Below are 19,541 nucleotides of genomic sequence, written 5' to 3'. Positions count from 1 at the left end.
GTGGCGATCGATCCACTTGGTTTTTCCGTCCACTGAACCTCAAAGCCGGAGCAGCAAAGGCTCCTGGCCTTCCCTGGGGTCCCCATGCTCGCCAGAGCTCAAAGCGCATCTGTTCTTGAGTGGGGTGAACCCCCTGTGGACGCGTGTGCCCTTGAGGACTCTCATGAGCAGCGTGGAATGTGTGTGCCGGACAGTGAGGGATGGCGGGGTCCTTCCCCGAGGGTATCTCCGGGGCCACGGGGGGACCCTGCTACTGCTGTGTGCTCTGAGAACAGCTGTTCTTCACGCTCCCAAGCTGGTCTATACACACCGGGGGTGTGGACAGGGGGAGAGTCCCACTCCACTTCCTACAGGTGTGCGATCTGGGGCAGGAACCCTCACACCTGCTTCTTCTCTGGCAAGTGGGGTCACCACCGTGCCCACGTCCTCGGGCTGACAGGAGGGAGGCCAGGCGGGTGAAAGGGGAGGGGTCCTCCACCAAAATCCCACACGGTGATTCCGATAAGCAAGGACTCCAATGCACAACTCACAGCTTCTTTTTCCCTCCTTTGCTCACGAGAAAACCTGGTCAGAGAGCAGGCTGAAGGGCAAGCTGGGGTCAGACTCCCAGGCCCCACTGCTGGGAGACCAGGACCTTCTGAGTGTCTGGGGCATTTGGGGCTTTTGTTTGCCTATGGATGTTTGTGGTTGCTGTTGTTTTAAGTCACCACATGCAATCCGGCTTCAAAAAGAGAAGTGAAGCCAAGCAGCCAGATGCAGAAGAGGTCTGCCCTGAGCACTCCCCCACCTCAGGGTGACCTGCAGGGTGTGGCTGGCCCTGCCCCACGAGCTCAGGGAGATCCAGGTTCATGGCCGACCTCCTTGAGACCTGGCCCTTTTGCGCCTGCAGAGGAGTCATGCCTGGAGAGTCCAGGTGCCTGTGGTGACACAGGTCGCCAGAATCCAGGACGGTAGGCGGGTGCGGGCAGCCAGACCCTGCTGCCGCCCCCCAGCCCTGAGTGCCCAGACAGGCCGGCACCAGTGCCAGTTGCCAACGTGGTTGCTTTTCAACCATCTTATTTATTTAAATATGAAAAGAACATTTCATTTCTTCCCAGTTAGTCTGGAAGAAGGTCCCCTGGGAAAACTGTAAGAAAACAGTTGGCTCAGACTCAGGGCAGCAGGATTGCTCTCCCTGGGAGTGATCTGGAGCCCGGCCTGATCCACAGGGAGACACGCACTGGCTTCAGAAAAGCCATGATTCCCCCAGGAGCCCCCCTTCACGTGCCCCAGTGCCTCTTTTGGTAAGAAAGACGGGCAGCGGGTCTCAGACCCCTGCTCCATGTTCAGAGGACATCAGCCAACAGTCCCCCCCCTAGAAAACCAGTAATGCACCAGCAGTCCCAGAGCCCAGCTCCTTCAGCAGAGATGAGGAAAAGCCGCCCCCCGATGGGGCTCCTGGTCACAGCTCACTGCGGGAGGCCTTGGCTACAATCACCAGCTTGGACAGCTCGGCCTTGAACGCCCCGGGCCTGTGGGACACTGCGAGACAAGAAGCACATGGTCGGGCCCTCGCCACTCCAGAAGCGCTGGGTCCTGGGCGGGGCAGGGGAGCAGTCCCCGAAGTGGACTTAACAGGGAAAGGCCCCCAGCCCTGAAAGTCTTATGGATGAGGGAGCAAAGAAAGGAGAGGTTGGTGGGCCAGTCCTGAGGACAGCAGGAGGCCTCAGGAACACTCAGGGTGGGAAGAGCAGTGGTCATTTCTGCCACGGTGAGGATGGATGGGAGGCGGGGGGCGGGCTGCGTCACCTCCTGCTTGCGCTGGCAAACTTGTCTGAGGCCCAATGGCGGCTTTCTGGCAGGACCTGGGATCGCGGCCTTCACCTGCTATTCCCCAGCGGCTCAGCCCTGCCCCTCTCTGTGTGCCCTGAGGTCAAGGTTCTGCTGGCCGCCCCATCTCCTGTCCTGGACCTCTACTCGCAACAGCCCCCACACCCTCGAGGACCTGCAGGTGGGGCAGGGCTCCTTCCAGACCCAAGGCCCCTCCTCCTGAAAGGCCCACTCACTGCACCCCCCCCCCCACCCCTGTCCCATGCCTGGTGATGCCCACAACCACAAGGATCCTTCACCTCACCTCTTGTGTCCCTCAGGACACCTCCACTCCTGTGTCCATCGTCATCATCATTGGCCTCCCCCCGTGCTCTCAGGCACAGAGCCCCAACTCTGGAGCTTCCCACCCCTCTTTTTGCTCACATCTGCTCCGCAGGGCTGAACATGGCTCAGGACACCAGGCCCCCCGCCCCCGACCTTAGGGGTAACCCTGCTGCCCAAGCATCGAAGCTGTTCCTAGTCACAGAACCCAGGACAGCCAGGCTGTGTGGATGTCACAGGCCCCCCCGTTCTAGGAAGCAATCCACTGAACGTCCCCAAGAGCCTCAGAAGATTTTCATGCCCTCAGGTCCCTAGTAGGGCTTGCTTGGCCTGTGCCATGAGCTAAGGGTGGTTTTTACATTTTAGATAGCTTTAACCAAAGTCAAAAGGAAAATGATTATTTTGTGATATGTAATTCACATTCCTGTGTTCATAAAATCAAGTTTTATTAGGACACAACCATGCCCATTCAGTGCCCTGTGGCTCACGGCCTTTGCTCTCCCAGGTCGAGTCGTCTCGGCAGAGGCTGTCTGCCCCACAAAGCCAAAAATATTTACTAGGGGCCCTTTACAGAAACAGCTTGCAGATACTGGGCCATAACCTGCCCCTCTGGTGGAGGTGCCATCCCCCTCTCCCCCGACCTTCTGTGCCTGACAACCTGGGGTCCATCTCCACAAGCCGTCCTTACATACCTGCTGTTTTGGTCACTTCAAATTCATCGCTTTTCAGGGGGACGTCGCTTTCTCTTTCAAATGCAGCTTTCGACTGAAAGAGAGCAAGTGGAAACACCCCTGATCAGGAGAGAACGCGACTCAGCCTGCTCTTCCTGCTCCCGGGAGCCCAGCTTGGGCTAAAGCCACACACTGCGACTAGAGGGGCACGTGTGGGCGCTGCTCTTCTAAGCACTCAGAGAATCCGGCAGAAGCAGTGGTTAATCCACTTAAGAGACTGTCAACTGGCTTAAGATCTCATGCCTTTGCTGCCAATCCCTGAGAAGGGTATTTCCCCCTTCGGTGAACATACGGAAATGACAGAAACAGGACAGTCTCTTGAATGCGATTTTTAAAAATCAGAATTGTCTTTTTCAAATCAGCTAGATATGAGTTTTCTAATAAGACAAAAGCGCAGACAGCAGTGGGGCCAGCGGTGTGGTGGCAGCGCTGGGATGGCTGGGAGGCCCACACTCCGTGAGCCTGCAGTCAGGCGCTTGCTGCGGGAAGGTACTTTGCGGGTGTGATAAAAGTCGGCCAGGAGCTGACTTTAAGGAGATCCTCCTCAGCGACCCTGGGTGGGCCTGATTCCATCAGCGGGAAGGCCCCTGGGAGCAGAGCCAGCTCCTGGCACTAAATCTCTTAATGCCCGTCCCTGCTGGTTCGGCTGCTTGGACTGATACGGTGGTTTTCAAACCGTGTGTGACCCAAACGCAGAAGCGGGGCTGGGGAGCAGGGCTCTGCAGTGCGGCCGGCCCCTGCTGCGGGCCGTGGGGGTCAGCGGTGTGGCAGAAGGCGCTGCCCGGGCCATGAACCACAGGTCACGGGAGCCACCGGACACGGGGCCCTGCCCCCCACCGGTGAGCACACTGCCTGCACCTCTGGGCCCACACCTTCCCTTGCTGTCCCGGCTAGTGTCCTGGGCACCCCCCCCCCCCCCGATGGCTTCCTGTGGGCCCTGCCAGCAGGCGCACCGGCAGGAGATGGCAGGCGGTAAGAGAGGAAGGCCAGGTGTCCATTTCCTCCTCTGCCCGCCGGGTCTCTAGGGGTCAGCAGGGTCCCGCTCTGAGCCCAGTGCCACCTCCCCGGCACCTCCTCGTCCAGAGTCTGCGTGGCGCCCCATGTCCTCCCACGTTACAAAATCACCCTCTAAGGACTTGTGTCTGTCTCCTCGCTTCCACCGCCTCCCCACCCCTGCTGGTGGAGGGAGGCGATGCGGGGGAGCCTGGACACTGCCCCCCCACCCCCTCTGGGCCCCAGTGTCAACGTGCTTCCCTGGGGAGCCCTTCCAACCCCAGCAGCCCCCGGCACAGCGCCACACCCTCCCTCCCACCTGTCTGGGAGGTGCAGTCCATGCGGGACGCCCCAGGGCAGCCACCCCCGCAAGCGTGCCTTACTCACGTAGGCCATGCCGTACTCGATCTCGGCACCCCGCACCTCTGCCTTGAACTGCGTGAAGTATAGGTAGGACTTGCCCTGGGGCCTGCAAAGGAAGGGCAGGCAAGGGAGTCAGCCCTGGCCTCCTCAACATCGTCTTTTCTTTCCTCTGTACTAGAACATTCATTTGGCTCATTTATTGACAAGTCTGTTTCTCCTTCTGGGTGCAAGCTGTTCTAGGACAGGGACTGAACACTTTTTCATAGAGTGCCAAAGACATTCCAGGTATTGTACCAGGAACCAGGGAAAGGCAACATCCCAGGGGCTGAGAAGTACAGGAGTTAACTAGGCAGAGGAGGGAGAGAGCAGAGGGCAGAGGTCCCATGGAGAGTGCTGAGAGAGTCCAGAGCAGAGAGGAGCTGAGAGAGGGCTGGTGGCAGCAAGGGGGTGACAGTGTGTGCGGGGTGGAGAGCCTTGTGCGGCCGTGTGCGTAGAGCAGACGGTGGGGGTGGAGAGGCAGCGGGGGGGAGCCAGGAGAGTCCTGCTGGGGGTGCATCAGGAGGGAGGCGGCGGAGGTCCAGGGAGCCTCCCGGACTCTCTAAGCCCCAGAGGCTGTGCCGGGCCTGGTCAGTCAATGTGTGAAACTGGGAGAACAGCCCGTTCAGGCAGGACCTCTTGCTAAACGGGTGGCCCCGCATGAGCATGGCCACAGGCCTGTGTGGCCTGGCGCTGCGCCCACGTAGGGTGCTGGTGCTCACATGCCCAGTCATCAGGGCGGCCCCTGGGGCTCCTCTGCCTGCTGCCGACAGGGACCAGTCCACAGAGTGGGTAAGAATGTCCGCCAACACTGCCTAGTAAGCACCTGCTGTTTACAAAGCATCAGGCAGAAGACTGTGGGCTGCTGCCTGCAAGTAGGATTAGAACACAGGTGTCCTTTGATTCAATGTCGCTGCCACGGCCCTCCAAGTGCTCTGTCCCCCTCTGCCGACCCCCCGTGAGGGTGGGACCACGGCTTGGACTTCTGTGCATCCCCCGAAGTGCCTGCACCATGCCAGACCCACAACCAACACTGGAAGAACGAGATCCAGGCCACAGAGCCCAGGGGAGCAGGGCTAGGATGTGATACTGCTCTAGCACCCTCCCCCACTGAGCTGAGCACCCCCTTCCCTCTGTCCCTTCTCAGGCCCACCGCTCACTCGGGCCGCACTGCAGGGTGCGGAGACGGAGGGGGACGATGTGGGGGAGCCCAGACCCTGCCCACCCCCCGGGGCCCCAGTGTCAATGCACTTCCCTGGGGAGCACTCCCAACCCCAGCAGCCCCCGGCACAGCGCCACACCCTCCCTCCCACCTGCATGTGGGTGACCAGCGCCCCCAGCCCACGCTCCTCAGGGGTGCCAGTCCCTGCTGCCTGGAGGTACCGCAGGCACACACCCCCCAGCAGCCTCAGTGCATTCCTGCAGGGGAGATCCCCCCCACCGGGACCCCGGGCTCACCTCCAGATGGTGCAGGTGAAGTGCTGGTGGTCTTCGCTGGTTCCCAGGCTCATCTGCCACTTCTGGGGAGAGAGGGGAGGATACAGGTCAGCCCAGCACTGCAACTGGATGCCCTCCAGTTCTGAAAAGGGAGCGAACCTTCGCTGGGCCTCCAGGCTGGAGCCTGGCTCAGGGGCGGGGAGACTCCTCCGGGCGAGACCACAGTGGTGGGCATGTGTCCTCATACGTCCACCACCACGCTTACGGCAGCACTAAGACCGAGCCAGACTGTCAGCTACGGGGTTGGAGTGGCTGTGATGCGGCCGTGTGGGCTTGGCGACGGTCACAAGCGTCCCGCTCTTGGTGGTGACCGTCAATGATGGGGGGAGGCAGTGGGGGCGGGGGGTGTATCAAAATCTGTGTCTTGTGCTCACTTCTGCTGTGAACCTAAGACGGCTCTAAAAAATAAAGCCTATCAAGAAAAACAAACACTAAAATAAAAGGAGACCATATATTCATGCTTGTTGGCTCGGCATCAAGGCCTCGGAGCAGATGCGAGACTGTAATACTCGTGGTTACATGGAGGACGTGGGTGGAACCCATGCTTTTTATGCGTTCTTTTGCAAGGATGTGAACGCATTAGCTTTGTAAAAAATCAAATGAAAAAAACTAAGAGTCAGACACTCAGCCAACTGAGTGACCCCAGTGCCCCTGAAGATTAAAACTTTTAAATGACTCCCGGACACACCGCTAACAGCTTCTTCTAATTTTCATGGCCTCTGCAAACCTGGCAAATGGACACGGACAGCCACTGGGTTCTGGGTGCCTTAAAGCGTCTGTCTTGCTAGTAAAATGCGAGTTTACAGTCCCTTCCCCCAGAGTAATAATATCCTCCCAGCACTGGTATTCCTGGTTGAACACCAGAGCTTCTTCAAGAACAAAAACAAGGCCATTTTAGGTTAATCACGACAGGAGTAAGTGGTCACCCGGACGCCGTCTGCCTGCCGCAGGGATGTGGGAACCAGTGACTGGCTCGTCAAAGGGACGGCTGTGGGCCACGCCTGCGGACTCAGCAGACTTTTCTCCCTCCCTATCTAAAAACACCTGTCCGTGGCTCCAAGGCCTGTGAGCACCTGGAAACGTTTTATGCTACGAAATAGATCTGAGAGTTTCCCACAGCTCTGAAAAGACTCTTGAAGATGAGGCAAATGTTTAAACACTGTTTAAAAAATTATGAATGCAGGGACGCCTGGGTGGCTCAGTCAGCTGGGCTTGGGTCATGGTCCCAGGGTCCTGAGATCGAGTCCCGCATCGGGCTCCTTGCTCAGCGGGGGGCCTACTTCTCCCTCTGCCTGCCACTCCCCCTGCTTGTGCTCTCTCTCACACAAATGAATAAAATCTTTTTTAAAAAATTAGGAATGCAAACAAACTTAAAACCGAGACTTTCTTAGTAAGAGGGTCAACATCCCTCTGAGTGGCCTTCTGGTTATGTGAACTTGACCGCGGTCTCGTGGCTGCAGGGCGCGATGGGCAGATAGTAAGCCTCAGGTCTGGGCAGCGCTCGGCTCCCTGTGGTCTCATCACCGCGCTAGACGGCTGCTGCTGGGACAAGGCCATGCCATCACACGTCTGCTCTGCTTAAAGGTGATTTCTTCAAGATGAACCCCCTCTTCCAAAACAAACAAATTCAGCCTATTCCAAGACAAGGCTCCAGCCTGCGGTCGCCCCAGCCAGTGTGCGTGAACTTGGCTCTCCCTCATCTGACATGGCAGCAGGCTGTCCACCTCTAAGAGTTTAAGTTCAGGCGGGGGGGGGAGGGTGCATGTGCTCTCTTCCAAGCTGCTGGTGACACTGGGTCAGGAGCACAGAGCAGTGGTTAGGGGTCTGTACCCCAGGCACCTCGGTCACTTCCCAGCTGGGGAAGCCCGGGTCTCTGTGTCCTCGAGTGTGAAATGGGGTAACGCCAGAGCAGTCTGGCCTCCTGGGGTTGTGGAGAGGAAGAAATGAGGTGTGCGTGTGGCTTAGCACAGCGTGGGGCACCCGATAAACGCCACAGTAGAGGTGCTACTTCGGTTCATTGTCCCATAAATCAATTAGCTACACACATCCAAAAGGCTGCCACGTGGAAGAGGGTGCATTGGACTGGCTCTGGGTGCCTGGGGGTAGGCTGGACTCATGGGCTTTGGCTCACCATTACAAGGAACGCTCCACCACTCGGCTTCATCCCATAGTGGAACGACTAGCTGGAGAAGCAGCAAGGCCTGGAGCTGTGGCAAGAAGGGGCTGACAATGGCAGGACGCCTGCTGTCCTGGTGGCGGGGGTTACCATTTGCTTGCTACATTTTGTTAAAATACTGTCACTGGGAATCATTTACTTACAAAGAAGACACATCTAGAATAACAAAAATCACTCTCGCCCAGTGGTTTCCAACGAGGGATAATTCCGTCCTACAGGGAACACTGGGCAATGTCTGGAGATGTTTTTGGAAGTCACCACTGGGGAGTGGGGTGCTCCTGGCACTGAGTGGGTGGGGTCAGGAAGGCTGCTCGAGGCCCCAGTGCCTGGGACAGCTCCCTCACAGAACGACCCGGCCCTGGATCCCGGACGTCAGTGGTGCCAAAGGTGGAGAGAGAGCTGCTCTTGCCCATTTCAACGCGCTGTCCCAAGTGGGAGGAGAGAGGGGCTGAGAACCGGCGTGCCGGGAGTGTCAGGCACGTGAGAGGCTCCTAAGCAGCCTCCATCTCTACGACTCTACACCGTTAGGTGACACAGTACCACACACTGTTCTGGAACAAGAGCAGTATTTCCTAAAGCCTGGTTGTTGGGGACGAAGGCACAATTAGGGACAAAAAGATCTTCAGTCAGGTCAATGAAGATGAGGGGCTTTGCTTCTCCCTCTGCCCCTCCCCCTGCTCATGCTCTAACAAATGGATAAAATCCAAAAAAAAAAAAAAAGGTTTTTACTGATTTTTATAGTGATGACGAATTCTTCCTTTTCATTTTTCTTTTATTCTTTCTAACCATGTTGAGCAGAAAATCTGTGCATCTTCCCGAAAACTTGCAGCTCTCCCTCCCAATAAAACCAAGCAGCGGTATGCAGAAAGCACTCCATGCCAGTCCTTTATTCTCGGAGCACTTTGTAACGGTGTGTCACTGCTAGTCTGCCACTGTTGGCATTGCTGCCCACGGCTGCCATAACCAACCACCCCAAACTCGCTACCTTACAACCACTACCATTTCTTCTCTGCCTGTTCTCGAAGCCAAAAGTCAAAATCAAGGTGTCCCCAGGCTGGGCTCCCTCCGAAGGCTCTGGGGCAGCAACCTTCCTGACTCTTCTGGTTTCCAGTGGCTCCAGATGCCCCGTGGCTTGTGGCCACACCCCTCCATCTTTGCCTCCATCTTCACATGGCCTTTTCCTCTGTGTCTTCTCCTCTTCCATCAAATCTCTCCTGACTGTCTCTTGTAAGAGGAGCTGTCACTGGATTTAGGGCCCACCCGGAAACCCAGGATGATCTCTTCATTGCAAAATCCTGAATTTACATCTGCAAATATTTTTTTCTAAATAAGATTCCATTCACAGGTTCCAGGAATTAGGATGTGAACATATCTTTGCGGGGGGGGGGGGGGGCACTCAAGTCACCACCCTGCCTGATAAATGACCACAAATTTAGCAGCTTAACTGCACTGCCCACTGATCAGCTCTCAGTCCCCGAGGCAGAAACTGGCCCTGGCAGGCCCTCTGCTCAGAGTCTCGCAGACTGGACTCAAGGTGTCAGCAGACTGTACCCGTCTGAGGTTCAGAGTCCTCTTCCGTTCAGTTCTTGTGGTGGTAAAACGGAAGCCTTGCCACAAGCCAGGGGCTGCCCTCAGCTCCGAGAAGCCACCTGCACTCCTTGTCCTGTGCCCCCTCACAGCCAGCAATGGTGAGTCACGTTCTTCTTATGCTTCAGATCTCTTATTTCCTCTCTGCACCAGCTGCTGGAGAAAACAGCCACCAAGAAATGGGGACCTCAGTCCTACACGGCAAGGAACTGAATTCTACCGACAACCTGAATGAGCCTGGAGATAAGAGCCCTGCCAGTTGACAACTTGATTTGGGCTTTATGAAACACCCACCTGAGCTGACCGTGGCTTCTGACCTCCAGAATTGTGAGATAATAAATGGGTGTTGTTTTAAGCTGCTAAGTTTGTCATGATTTGTCATGCAGCACAGAAGGCAAATAAAACACTCCTAAGAGAGGCTCATAGGTGCAGCACGTCCGTATCTCACGTGCCTCTTTCCATCCAGACATTTGTTCACTCTGTGGAATTATAGGGGGGGATCTACCATCACTAGTTACCTTGAGCATTATCTTTTATTGGTGAGACAAGAACAGTTCAATAAGTTTAAGTTAATTAAGGTATGACCCAACTCCACTGCCCCCTGGAGAGAATCTCTCCATGACAGTGGATACTGCCATACAAAACTATGTGGAATTTTGAACAACTCACCTCGTTGGTCCCTCCTTGAGAAGCATAGGTGAATGCACAAGTGTATTTGTCCTGGAGAACGGAAGGTGGAAAAAAGCTTGTTAGGAGGTGATCCTTATTGCTTACGGTGGAGGGTCTCAGGATGTCCTCTGAGATCCAAAAATCAAGAAGATCCAGCTTTTGAGCATCTGCACTAAGGGGAAGGAAGCAGAGCAAGATTCCTGACTGATGTCCCTGGAGGCCAGCCTCTCAAGGCCTCCCAGTGTCTACCGACCTAGAACTCCCCTACCTGCCCCCCTGCTAGTGAGCTCCCGAGTCAGGACAAACAACTCAGGTGCCTTCTGGGGGATGAAGAACAGGAAAGGGGAAGGGGGAGGTCCCACACCCTCCAAGCACCCACCCATCTAGGCACATGGACTTCGGAAGCAGGACATGAACACCAGAAGACCCATCTCTGCTCTGCTGTGGGCCTCAGACAAGTGAAAGCTTTTTCTGAGCCTGTTTTCCTCATCTGTGAAATGGTCCTAGCAAATCAAGCGTTTGGCACAATATCTGGCTATAAGGAAGCACTCAATAAATGGCCGCTAACGACATGACATCCGTTACAGACACGGAACACAAACATGGGAGGGGAAGGACTTCTCCAACAAGCTGGGGACAGGGCTGGGCTGGACCCCGGCTTGCGGACGTCCAGGTGAGGAGGGAGGAGGGCCTTGCCTCACACCTCAGTGAAAGAGAAGCAGGACCTGGCGCAATGGAGAAAAAGAGCAAAGTCTGCCCACTTCCTCCCTCGTCAGAGCTGCAGCGGGGTTGACCTCCTACAGGGCCTGGAGGCGAAATACCCCTCAGCCTCCTCTCTGCCCACCTCTGGGGCGGCTCAGCCCTCCGATGGCCGGGGACTCGCCTGGTCTGAGAGTGAGGGCTGCCTGGGCACGCTGGGCACGTGAGAGGAAACAGAGACTGAGGCTGGCGACCCAACCCTCCAAGTCCCCAGACCCCAGGACGCCGAGCTCCTGCACGTTCAGTCGCGCCTCAGTGATGACCGCACCCCCCAGCGTCCCTTCCTCCCAGTCCCCGCCCACGACCGTCCGCGCCCCCTTCCCAGGACCCGCCCCCAACGGCGCCACCGCTCCAGCCCCCGGGGCGGCGGCGATACGTACCCCCGGGCCCACGTTCTGGGAAAAGGAGTGCACGACGCCGCCAGGTCGCACGTCAAACGCCACCGTCGTGGGCTCGGACACCGCCTCCGCCGGCCTCAATGCCACGGCCGCCAGCAGCAACACAGCCCACGCACCTCCGCCGTTCCGCCTTTCGCTGGGCGCCGCCATCTTGGGATCGGGTCCGCAGGGCTGGGGCGGTGACGGGACGCGGCGAGGGACACGTGGGGCGTCCGCTAGAGGCCACGTCGGCGACGGCGCGGCCACGTGACCTGGCGCACCCCGCCTTCTCCCGGCCGGGGCCGCCATGTTGGGGCGGGGCTTGGACTTACGGGGTGAGTCCCTGGGGTGAGTGGTCCTGCCGTCCGTCCGTGCTGCGATTCCTAACCCTGTGACTGACCCTACAGCTCTTCCAGTTAGTAAACGTAGTAAATTCCGTCTGGAATGAGGGAAATGGACGCTAACCATTGGGCAAATACCTCAATTGTTGCAGCCAAGATCCCTGGATGGATCTGAAAATAAGGGGAACCCTCGTTTTTAGAATGGAGTGGAGAGGCCGGCAGCTAAAGCTCTGCGCCCGATGACTTCTGGTAATTGCAGACCCAATAGGAAGTCCAGCACCCTGCCAGTCCATAGTATGTTAGCCACTACTTCACTGCCCTAGCAGGAGGAAGGAAGTTTTCCCCTGCCCTGGCAACAGCCCAGCCAATGAGAGACAGCCACAGCCCAGCCAATGAACGATAGTTACAGCCAGCTAATGAAAGACAGCCAGAGCCCAGTCAGTGAGACAAAGCTACAGCCCAACCAATGAGACACAGCCACAGCCCAGCCAATGAGACACAGCTATAGCTCAGCCAATGAGAGACAGCCACCGCCCAGCCAATGAGACACTGCTACAGCTCGGCGCCTGAGAGAGCCAGAGTCCAGCCAATGAGAGACAGCCACAGCCCAGCCAGTGAGAGACAGCCACAGCCAAGCCAATGAGAAGCCGCCACACCTGGAACTGAGAGCCGTGGACTTTTGTTTATAACCGCTTGTTGCAATTTGCTCTTTCTTCTGTAAAAGAGTAGTTCTCTCCCTTGCTCTGCAGATTTGCCTCTGGTTGTTGCGGTAGCTTCCTTGTCCTGGGTTGCAGTTTTCTGCTACTCCTGAACAGACCTATTTTTACCGGTAAAATAACTGGCAGTTTTATTTTTTAAGGTTAACAGATATAAAAAGTGGCCGGGGGGCGGGGAGAATATGATGAAAAACAGGATATTTCCCTAGTCTCAAAAGTATTTCCCCCAAGATGCTTACTAGTTATAAAGGGAAAAATAGTACTTTTAGAGTGAAGACACCTCTTTAGCCCAATGATCAAAGTTAATGTCACCAATGAGACTTCAACAACCGGGGAAGGACATTTTCAGTGGCACCTCTCGACTTCCTGCCCCAAGTGCATGACTTCAATCTAATTATTATAAGCTAATATCCTACAAAACCCAAGCTGACGGACGTCCCACCAGATAACAGGGCAGTCCTCTTCACAAACATCGTGAAAGACGAAGGCTGAGGCACTGTCACAGGAGGAGGAGACCAAGGCAACAAAACACAATGTGGGATCCTGGATAGGCTCCTTGTCCTAGTTCAGCCTGTTCTAACAAGAATAACACAGACCCCGCAGCTTATAAACAAACACATGTTTATTTCTCACCGTTCTGAGGGCTGGAAGTTCATGATCAAGGTGAGGCACCTTTGGTGTCGGGTGAGGCCCACCTCCTGGGCCACAGGCGGCCCTCTGCTCATATTCCCACTGTCTCGGCAGAGCGGAAGGGGCAGGGAGCCCTCTGCGACCTCTCTCTTAAGGGCACTCATCTGAATCATGGGGGTCCACCCTCATGACCTAATCCCCTCCCAAAGGCTCTGCCTCCCCATACTTCCCATCACCATGGGCGTTAGCTTTCAACATCCGAATTTTGGAAGGACATGTTCAGTCGTAGTAATCCTGGACGAGAAAAAAATGGCCTCTACCTATTAGATAATAGGACTGTATTGATGCTAATTTCCTGGCTTCATTATCCTGATTCAACCATGGTTACCGTGGTGATGTGAACATTAGGGGAAGCTGGGTGAAGGGTCTCCAGGAACTCTACTATCTCTGCAGCTTTTCTGTCAGCCTAAAATTATTTAAAAATAAACCAAAAAGAAAATAATCTCTACCTCAGGGCGTAGTCAGGAAAATTAACTGAGGAAATGCAGGTGAAATTTCTACAAATAAGAACTCTTAACACAAGCTTTCCCCCACCCCTTTTTTTTTTTTTTTTTGTCACATATTGCTTAAATTTTCGAGAAAACACCAATGGCGAGGTCTGGAGTGTCCAGAATTAAGCTTGTTTTCCTAGTCCTTCCTGACTTGAAAGAACAGAATCCAGAAAGAAAATGGCATAGGTAACCCTTAAGCTGGGTTCTATCAAAAAACCTGTCAGGGCCTCAAATCACTCTAACCCCCACAGATACAGAGGATGAAGGTCAATGTCAGGGAGGTCAGGAGGATCCTCCAGCAGGCTGACAGCTCCACAGATAACCCTAATTCCAAAATTGATGCCCTTCTGGTATGGGCAGCCTGTCTTAAATTGGGATATCTGCTCGCATTAAGAAATTTCTTTCTCCTTGCAACTGCCTGCTCTGGGCCCATTAGAAATTGACTCCATAAACTGGATGATCAAAGTCTTATTCTGTGTTTCACACAGCATGGGCCTGTTGATGTCTTTCCCATTACCTCACCTGCTGTGTTTGACCTTCAGTTCCATCACTCTGAAGGATTCAATTAGTGGCCAAGCGCTGTTGCGAACAAGATACTTCAATTGTGAGCTGTTTGAGTCTCCCACTGAAGATAGGGAGGTTTGTATGTGCATGTTTTTTTTCAGAAAGACTGAGCCCAAACCTCTTTTGTTTTTCCTTCTTGCTTAAAAAAAATCATACTGGAGAGATTAAAAGTGAAAACACAAACAAACAAACAAACAAAAAAACCCTCATTCCAAAGATCTTCCTTTTTAATCATGACATGAAATCTAGCAGTCCTTAAGGAAACCATTTGGTGACACAAATATCAATGGAAAACTCTCTCTGTTCAGGACACCATAAGTGCGATGGGTGTGGCTATAACAGGATTGCATGGAGGAACTCCTTTCTTGAGAATAAACAGTTCTGTATTATGACTGTAGTGTTGGTTACAGGAATCTATACAGGTGACAAAATGAAATAGACACACACACTCACCCACGAACATATGTAAAGGCTGATAAAATCCATACAAGGTATAGACTCTTGTTAATTGCATTGCACTCAGGTCAGTTTCCTGATGTTGACAATGTACTATGGTTAGATAAGATGTAAACTGGGTGAAGGGTCCATGGGATCTGTACTATTTTTGCAATTTCCTATGTGTCCATAGTTTTTGTTTGTTTGTGTTGAAATATCATAAACATGTTTGGTAGACCAATGACAAACCGGGAAGTCTCTGCATCCAATACGACACAGGCTTTTATGTCCATCAGATATGGGTTCCTGCCAATTAGGGAAGAGATGAGATTTTCCAACAGGAAAGCCAGCAAGCATATGCACAGGCAGCCTCAAACAGTGCTGGGGATCCCCCACTGACGGATCGGATTCCCCCACCAGTGGTGGAGAAAAGTGGCCCACATAACAGCCTGGAAGAGACAAATGCCTCTACCTACCACCTCCGAGACCTTGACCTTCTGCCAACAGACACTTGTCCTTTTGTAGCTGCCCATCATCCACCCTCCTTCCTGTTGGCACCCCACTTCTATTTCCGGGCCTCATTGTCGGGTAGGAATGTGACTGACTGAAGTTAGGCCAATGGATGCTGTTTCATGATAATCTGAGTACTGACTGAGTGAGACAGGAGTAGAAGGTTCTGAGGAAGAGTTCCTGCTTTGAGACAAATGCAGGTTTCCAGCTGCCAAGACTCCTGGAGCAAGCCCAGTGCCCTTTGCCATCAGTTTCTGTCCTTCTGTGACTTGTGACCAGTCCCCTCCTCCAATTTATTTTACAGAGGTTTAAGTGAAAGACATCTTATTCTTAAGACTGGGATTTCAAACATTCATTGACTGAGCTTTGTACCCGTAGAACACATTGAGATTGACAACATCGTTCAGTTTGCAAGATGGATGACAAGGGACTGATTTCCTTCATATGTAAAGAGAGCCCACAAATCAATGAGGCCCATAGATCAAAAGAAAGGTGGGCCAATGATTACTAGTGAACAAGTGTCTTCAAACATGAAAATATTCCCACACCTAAAAGAAATGTGAGTTCAACTTACAGTGAGATGCCATATTTCACCCCTAAGATTGGCAAAGATAAAAATATTTGATAGCAGGTAGTACTGGTGAAGGAATGGAGAAACAGGCACACTTCACCCTTCTTGGAGCAGTTTACATGGAGGTGGTTCTCTTTGGAAGGCAATCTGGCAATACTCCGTGAAACTAAAAACGAGTATGCCTTTTGATAATTCTAGGAACTTACCCTATAAACTCAAACATATGCCCAAAATATGTGCAAGACTATTTGTTGCAGTATCACTTATACTGGCGGTTGGTCAATTACAGCCTGTGGGTTAAATCTGGCGGGCTGCTTGGTTTTGTAAATAAAGTTTTATTGGCACCCAGCCAAACACTCCTTTACATATCATCCATGGCTGCTTTTGAACTAGGAGGGCAGAGTGGAGTAGTTGCACCCAAGGCTGTCTGGCCCACAAGGCCTAAAATATTTACTCTCTGGCCTTTTACAGAGTAAGTCCACTGACCCCTGATTTATACTGATTTAAACAAAAAAGCCCAGAAAAACTGGTTATCCCTTGATAGGTGCCTGGCAAAATAAATTCTGGCACATTCAGAGGGAGCAATAGAATTCAGGTGCTAAAGAAAGAGACTGGCCACAGAATGGGAGAAGATATTTGCAAATGACACTACAGATAAAGGGCTGGTATCCAAGATCTATAAAGAACTTCTCAAATTCAACACCCAAAAAAAAACAAATAATCAAGTCAAAAAATGGGCAGAAGATATGAAAAGACACTTCTCTGAAGCAGACATACAAATGGCTAACAGACACATGAAAAAATGTTCATCATCATTAGCCATCAGGGAAATTCAAATCAAAACCACATTGAGATACCACCTTACACCAGTTAAAATGGCAAAACTGGACAGGAAAAGAAACAACAAATGTTGGAGAGGTTATGGAGAAGGGGGAACCCTCTTACACTGTTGGTGGGAATGCAAGTCGGTACGGCCACTTTGGAAAACAGTGTGGAGGTTCCTCAAAAAATTAAAAATAGAGCTACCCTATGACCCAGCAATTGCACTCCTGGGTATTTACCCCAAAGACACAGATGTAGTGAAAAGAAGGGCCATATGCACCCAATGTACCTAGCAGCAATGTCCGCAATAGCCAAACTGTGGAAAGAGCCTAGATGCCCTTCAACAGACGAATGGATAAAGAAGGTGCGGTCCATATATACAATGGAATATTACTCAGCCATCAGAAAGGATGAATACCCAACTTTTACATCAACATGGACGGGACTGGAGGAGATTATGCTAAGTGAAATAAGTCAAGCAGAGAAAGTCAATTATCATATGGTTTCACTTATTTGTGGAACATAAGGAATAGCAGGGAGGACATTAGGAGAAGGAAGGGAAAAATGAAGGGGGGGACATCAGAGGGGGAGATGAACCATGAGAGACTATGGACTCTGAGAAACAGGGTTTTAGAGAGGAGGGGGGAGGGGGGATGGGTTAGCCCGGTGATGGGTATTAAGAAGGGCACGTACTGCATGGAGCACTGGGTGTTGTTTTTTTTTTTTAAAGATTTTATTTATTTATTTGAGAGAGAGAATGAGAGACAGAGAGCATGAGAGAGAGGAGGGTGAGAAGGAGAAGCAGACTCTCTGACGAGCAGGGAGCCCGATGTGGGACTCGATCCCGGGACTCCAGGATCATGACCTGAGCCGAAGGCAGTCGCTTAACCAACTGAGCCACCCAGGCGCCTGGAGCACTGGGTGTTATACAAAAAGAATGGATCATGGATCACTATATCAAAAACTAATGATGTAGGGGGCGCCTGGGTGGCTCAGTCGTTAAGCGTCTGCCTTCAGCTCAGGTCATGATCCCAGGGTCCTGGGATGGAGCCCCACAGTGGGCTCCCTGCTCAGCGGGGAGCCTGCTTCTCCCTCTCCTGCTCCGCCTGCTTGTGTTCCCTCTCTCGCTGTGTCTCTGTCAAATAAATAAATAAAATCTTAAAAAAAAAAAAACTAACGATGTATTGTATAGTGACTAACATAACATAATAAAATTTAAAAAAAAGAGACTGGGAGGTGATCACCTCTCTGGAGGGAAGGCGTCTTTTCTCTTTGTATCCTTTTGCACTACCGTTTTACTTGTTAAGCCCTTAAAAATAAAAGTGGGACTTCCCCAAGTATGGGGAGGGTGAAGGTGCCAGGAGAGGCCATCCTGCTGTTAGGGACTTAAGTTACCAGAGAGCCATCTGCTCAGGCAGCCTCTGGTCTCCCTAGGTCTCGGCTGCTGGGACAACGGGAAAAGGGGAATGGCCTGCCCTCCTTTGATTCCTGAACCACGGAGTCAAGCCTCTGGCCAAGCACAGATACCAATAATAAGTGAAGGCATCCGGGGCAGAGTAACGGGCCAGAAGGACGTGCACCCTGGCAGCTACTGCTGCCCTGAGGAAGCCTGCGGGCGGACGGGGCCGTCCGGGACACCCTGGGCTGGGTCCCTGGGGTACAAACAGGGGCTGCATCAGGACCCCGGGGCGGTCCTCCCTGGGACCCGTCTGATGAGGAGCGGGGCACCGCCCAGCAGCACCCCCCCCCCCCCCGTCGGAGGAGCCCCCAGCCCCGGCCCCAGGCTTGGAAGGAACCTCAGGCAGGCGGCTGCGCTTCCAATCTGGAATCGTTTACTGAGTCCACTTCTTACACACATAATTATAAAAGAATAAGAATCGACAAAAATATTTTCTTTCCATAATATGTAGAGGTGGTTCGTTTCTGGTGGGGTGTTTTTTGTTTTTGCTTCTTTTTTCTTCTTGCCCGCCCCTGGCAGAACACTTGGTAGGGAGGAAAAGGAAGAAGTAAGGATAACCCTGAGGCGGGGAAGGGTCCGCTCCCAAGGCTGGAGCCCCGGGTGTGCGCGGGCGGAGAGCGGGGCCGCGCGCTTGCTTCAGAGCCGGCCTGAGAGCTCCGGGGAGGGCGGGAGGCTCCCCGCCCGCTGCGCACCACCCCCGTGCCCGGCTTGGAAGAAGCCCCGTCTACCCACCCCCGCGCGGGTGCTGACTGGGTAGAACTCCGCGGCCCGGCGGCGGACCCCATTCTAGGTTTAGGCACCCTTTGCTTTGTCTTTTAAATAATCATCAAAAACGGCCCCCCAAACAAAACACACTATGAAGTGGGCGGGTCTGGAAGGAAAGGCAAACGCATGCTTCTGTGCGGCCGGTGTGCGGCAGGGCGGGGAGGAGGCCGGGCCCCGCCCGGTTTGGGTTCCCGGTGGAGTTGAGGCTCCAGCTCCCGGACAACGTTGAGGGGTGGGGATGGCTTGAGGAAGTGCTTCTTGGATGTGGGCCTCATCTCTCCGTCCTGGCAACCGAGAAGCAGCGGCAAAAAACCCAGGAGCATTACAAAAAGGAGAAAGTCGTGGGGGCAGCGAAGGCTGAGGCTCCAGGCGGAGGGGGGCTGTCCAGCGGGGGCGGTGGGAGGAGGCGCCGCGCGGGGTCTGCGGGGGCCACTCGGGCCCTCCCGCCTGCTCCCTCCAGTGGCGGCGGCGGCGATGGCGGCGGTGAAGCCACTTGTGCTCTGAATGTGCAGGCCCCGGGCGGCGGGGGCTCAGAGGTATTCCTGTAGAAAGTGCAGCAGCGTGACTTCATAGTGCTCGCCGGACTCCGGGCAGCGGATACTGTGTCTCTCGTTAGGGTAGATCTGGGTGGACAGAGAAGACAGGGCTGGTGACACAGAGGGACCCTGCCCCAGGCGGTCGCCAGCCAGGCATCCTGTCCCCACCCCCACCCCCCGCTCCCCGCCCCCCAGCTCAGGGCGGCTCCTGGGTGGTGGACCTGGGTTCCAAATCCTCTCTGCCCCCGACTGGCTTGCTGTGCACTCTGGGCAAGTGACAACCTCCCTGACCGCAGCCACCCGCCTCCAAAACCGGAGGAAGA

General features: G+C 53.9%; 2 protein-coding genes across 6 annotated transcripts in view; both read right to left on the bottom strand.

The window, feature by feature from the left end:
* Nucleotides 1-1,039: 1,039 nt before the first annotated feature.
* On the bottom strand, nt 1,040-11,952 carry MYDGF (myeloid derived growth factor). Of its 2 annotated transcripts, XM_028126370.2 has the most exons (6): nt 11,322-11,536; nt 10,183-10,233; nt 5,712-5,773; nt 4,242-4,323; nt 2,823-2,895; nt 1,040-1,521 (listed from the first exon to the last, which is right to left on the bottom strand). In XM_028126370.2, the coding sequence occupies exons 1-6, from the start codon at nt 11,487-11,489 to the stop codon at nt 1,442-1,444; spliced, it is 516 nt and encodes a 171-aa protein (XP_027982171.2). In that variant the 5' UTR covers nt 11,490-11,536; the 3' UTR covers nt 1,040-1,441. The 2 variants fall into 2 exon arrangements, with proteins under 2 accessions (XP_027982171.2, XP_087874073.1); XM_088017947.1 differs by lacking the exons at nt 1,040-1,521; nt 2,823-2,895; nt 4,242-4,323; nt 5,712-5,773 and adding an exon at nt 9,329-9,666 and having other exon boundaries at nt 11,322-11,952.
* A 6,316-nt stretch (nt 11,953-18,268) lies between these two features.
* The window catches only part of DPP9 (dipeptidyl peptidase 9), a 39,450-nt gene continuing 38,177 nt past the window's right edge, over nt 18,269-19,541 (bottom strand). For all 4 annotated transcript variants that reach the window (XM_028126355.2, XM_028126356.2, XM_028126349.2 and 1 more), the window contains one exon: nt 18,269-19,305. In XM_028126355.2, coding sequence (XP_027982156.2) covers nt 19,213-19,305 — 93 coding nt within the window. In that variant the 3' untranslated portion in view covers nt 18,269-19,212. The remainder of the gene's footprint in view (nt 19,306-19,541) is intronic.

This window comes from Eumetopias jubatus, unplaced genomic scaffold, assembly GCF_037043125.1.
Source record: "Eumetopias jubatus isolate StellerSeaLion01/CBP00866 unplaced genomic scaffold, mEumJub1_p1.0 scaffold_1, whole genome shotgun sequence".
Taxonomy (NCBI): Eukaryota; Metazoa; Chordata; class Mammalia; order Carnivora; family Otariidae; genus Eumetopias; species Eumetopias jubatus.
The sequence above is the reverse complement of the archived record's forward strand: the minus strand, read 5'-3'. Positions and strand labels throughout refer to the sequence as shown.

What these genes read in the sequence shown, in the direction of transcription:
- MYDGF (XM_088017947.1), bottom strand. Translation starts at nt 11,786, where the DNA reads ATGGTTAGCGTCCATTTCCCTCATTCCAGACGGAATTTACTACGTTTA. An exon ending in CCCAGAACGTGGGCCCGGGG is followed by an intron (nt 10,234 to 11,321) that starts GTACGTATCGCC and finishes TCCGTTCTCCAG; the next exon opens with GACAAATACACTTGTGCATT. An exon ending in CTCAAGGAGGGACCAACGAG is followed by an intron (nt 9,667 to 10,182) that starts GTGAGTTGTTCA and finishes TTTCTCCAGCAG; the next exon opens with CTGGTGCAGAGAGGAAATAA.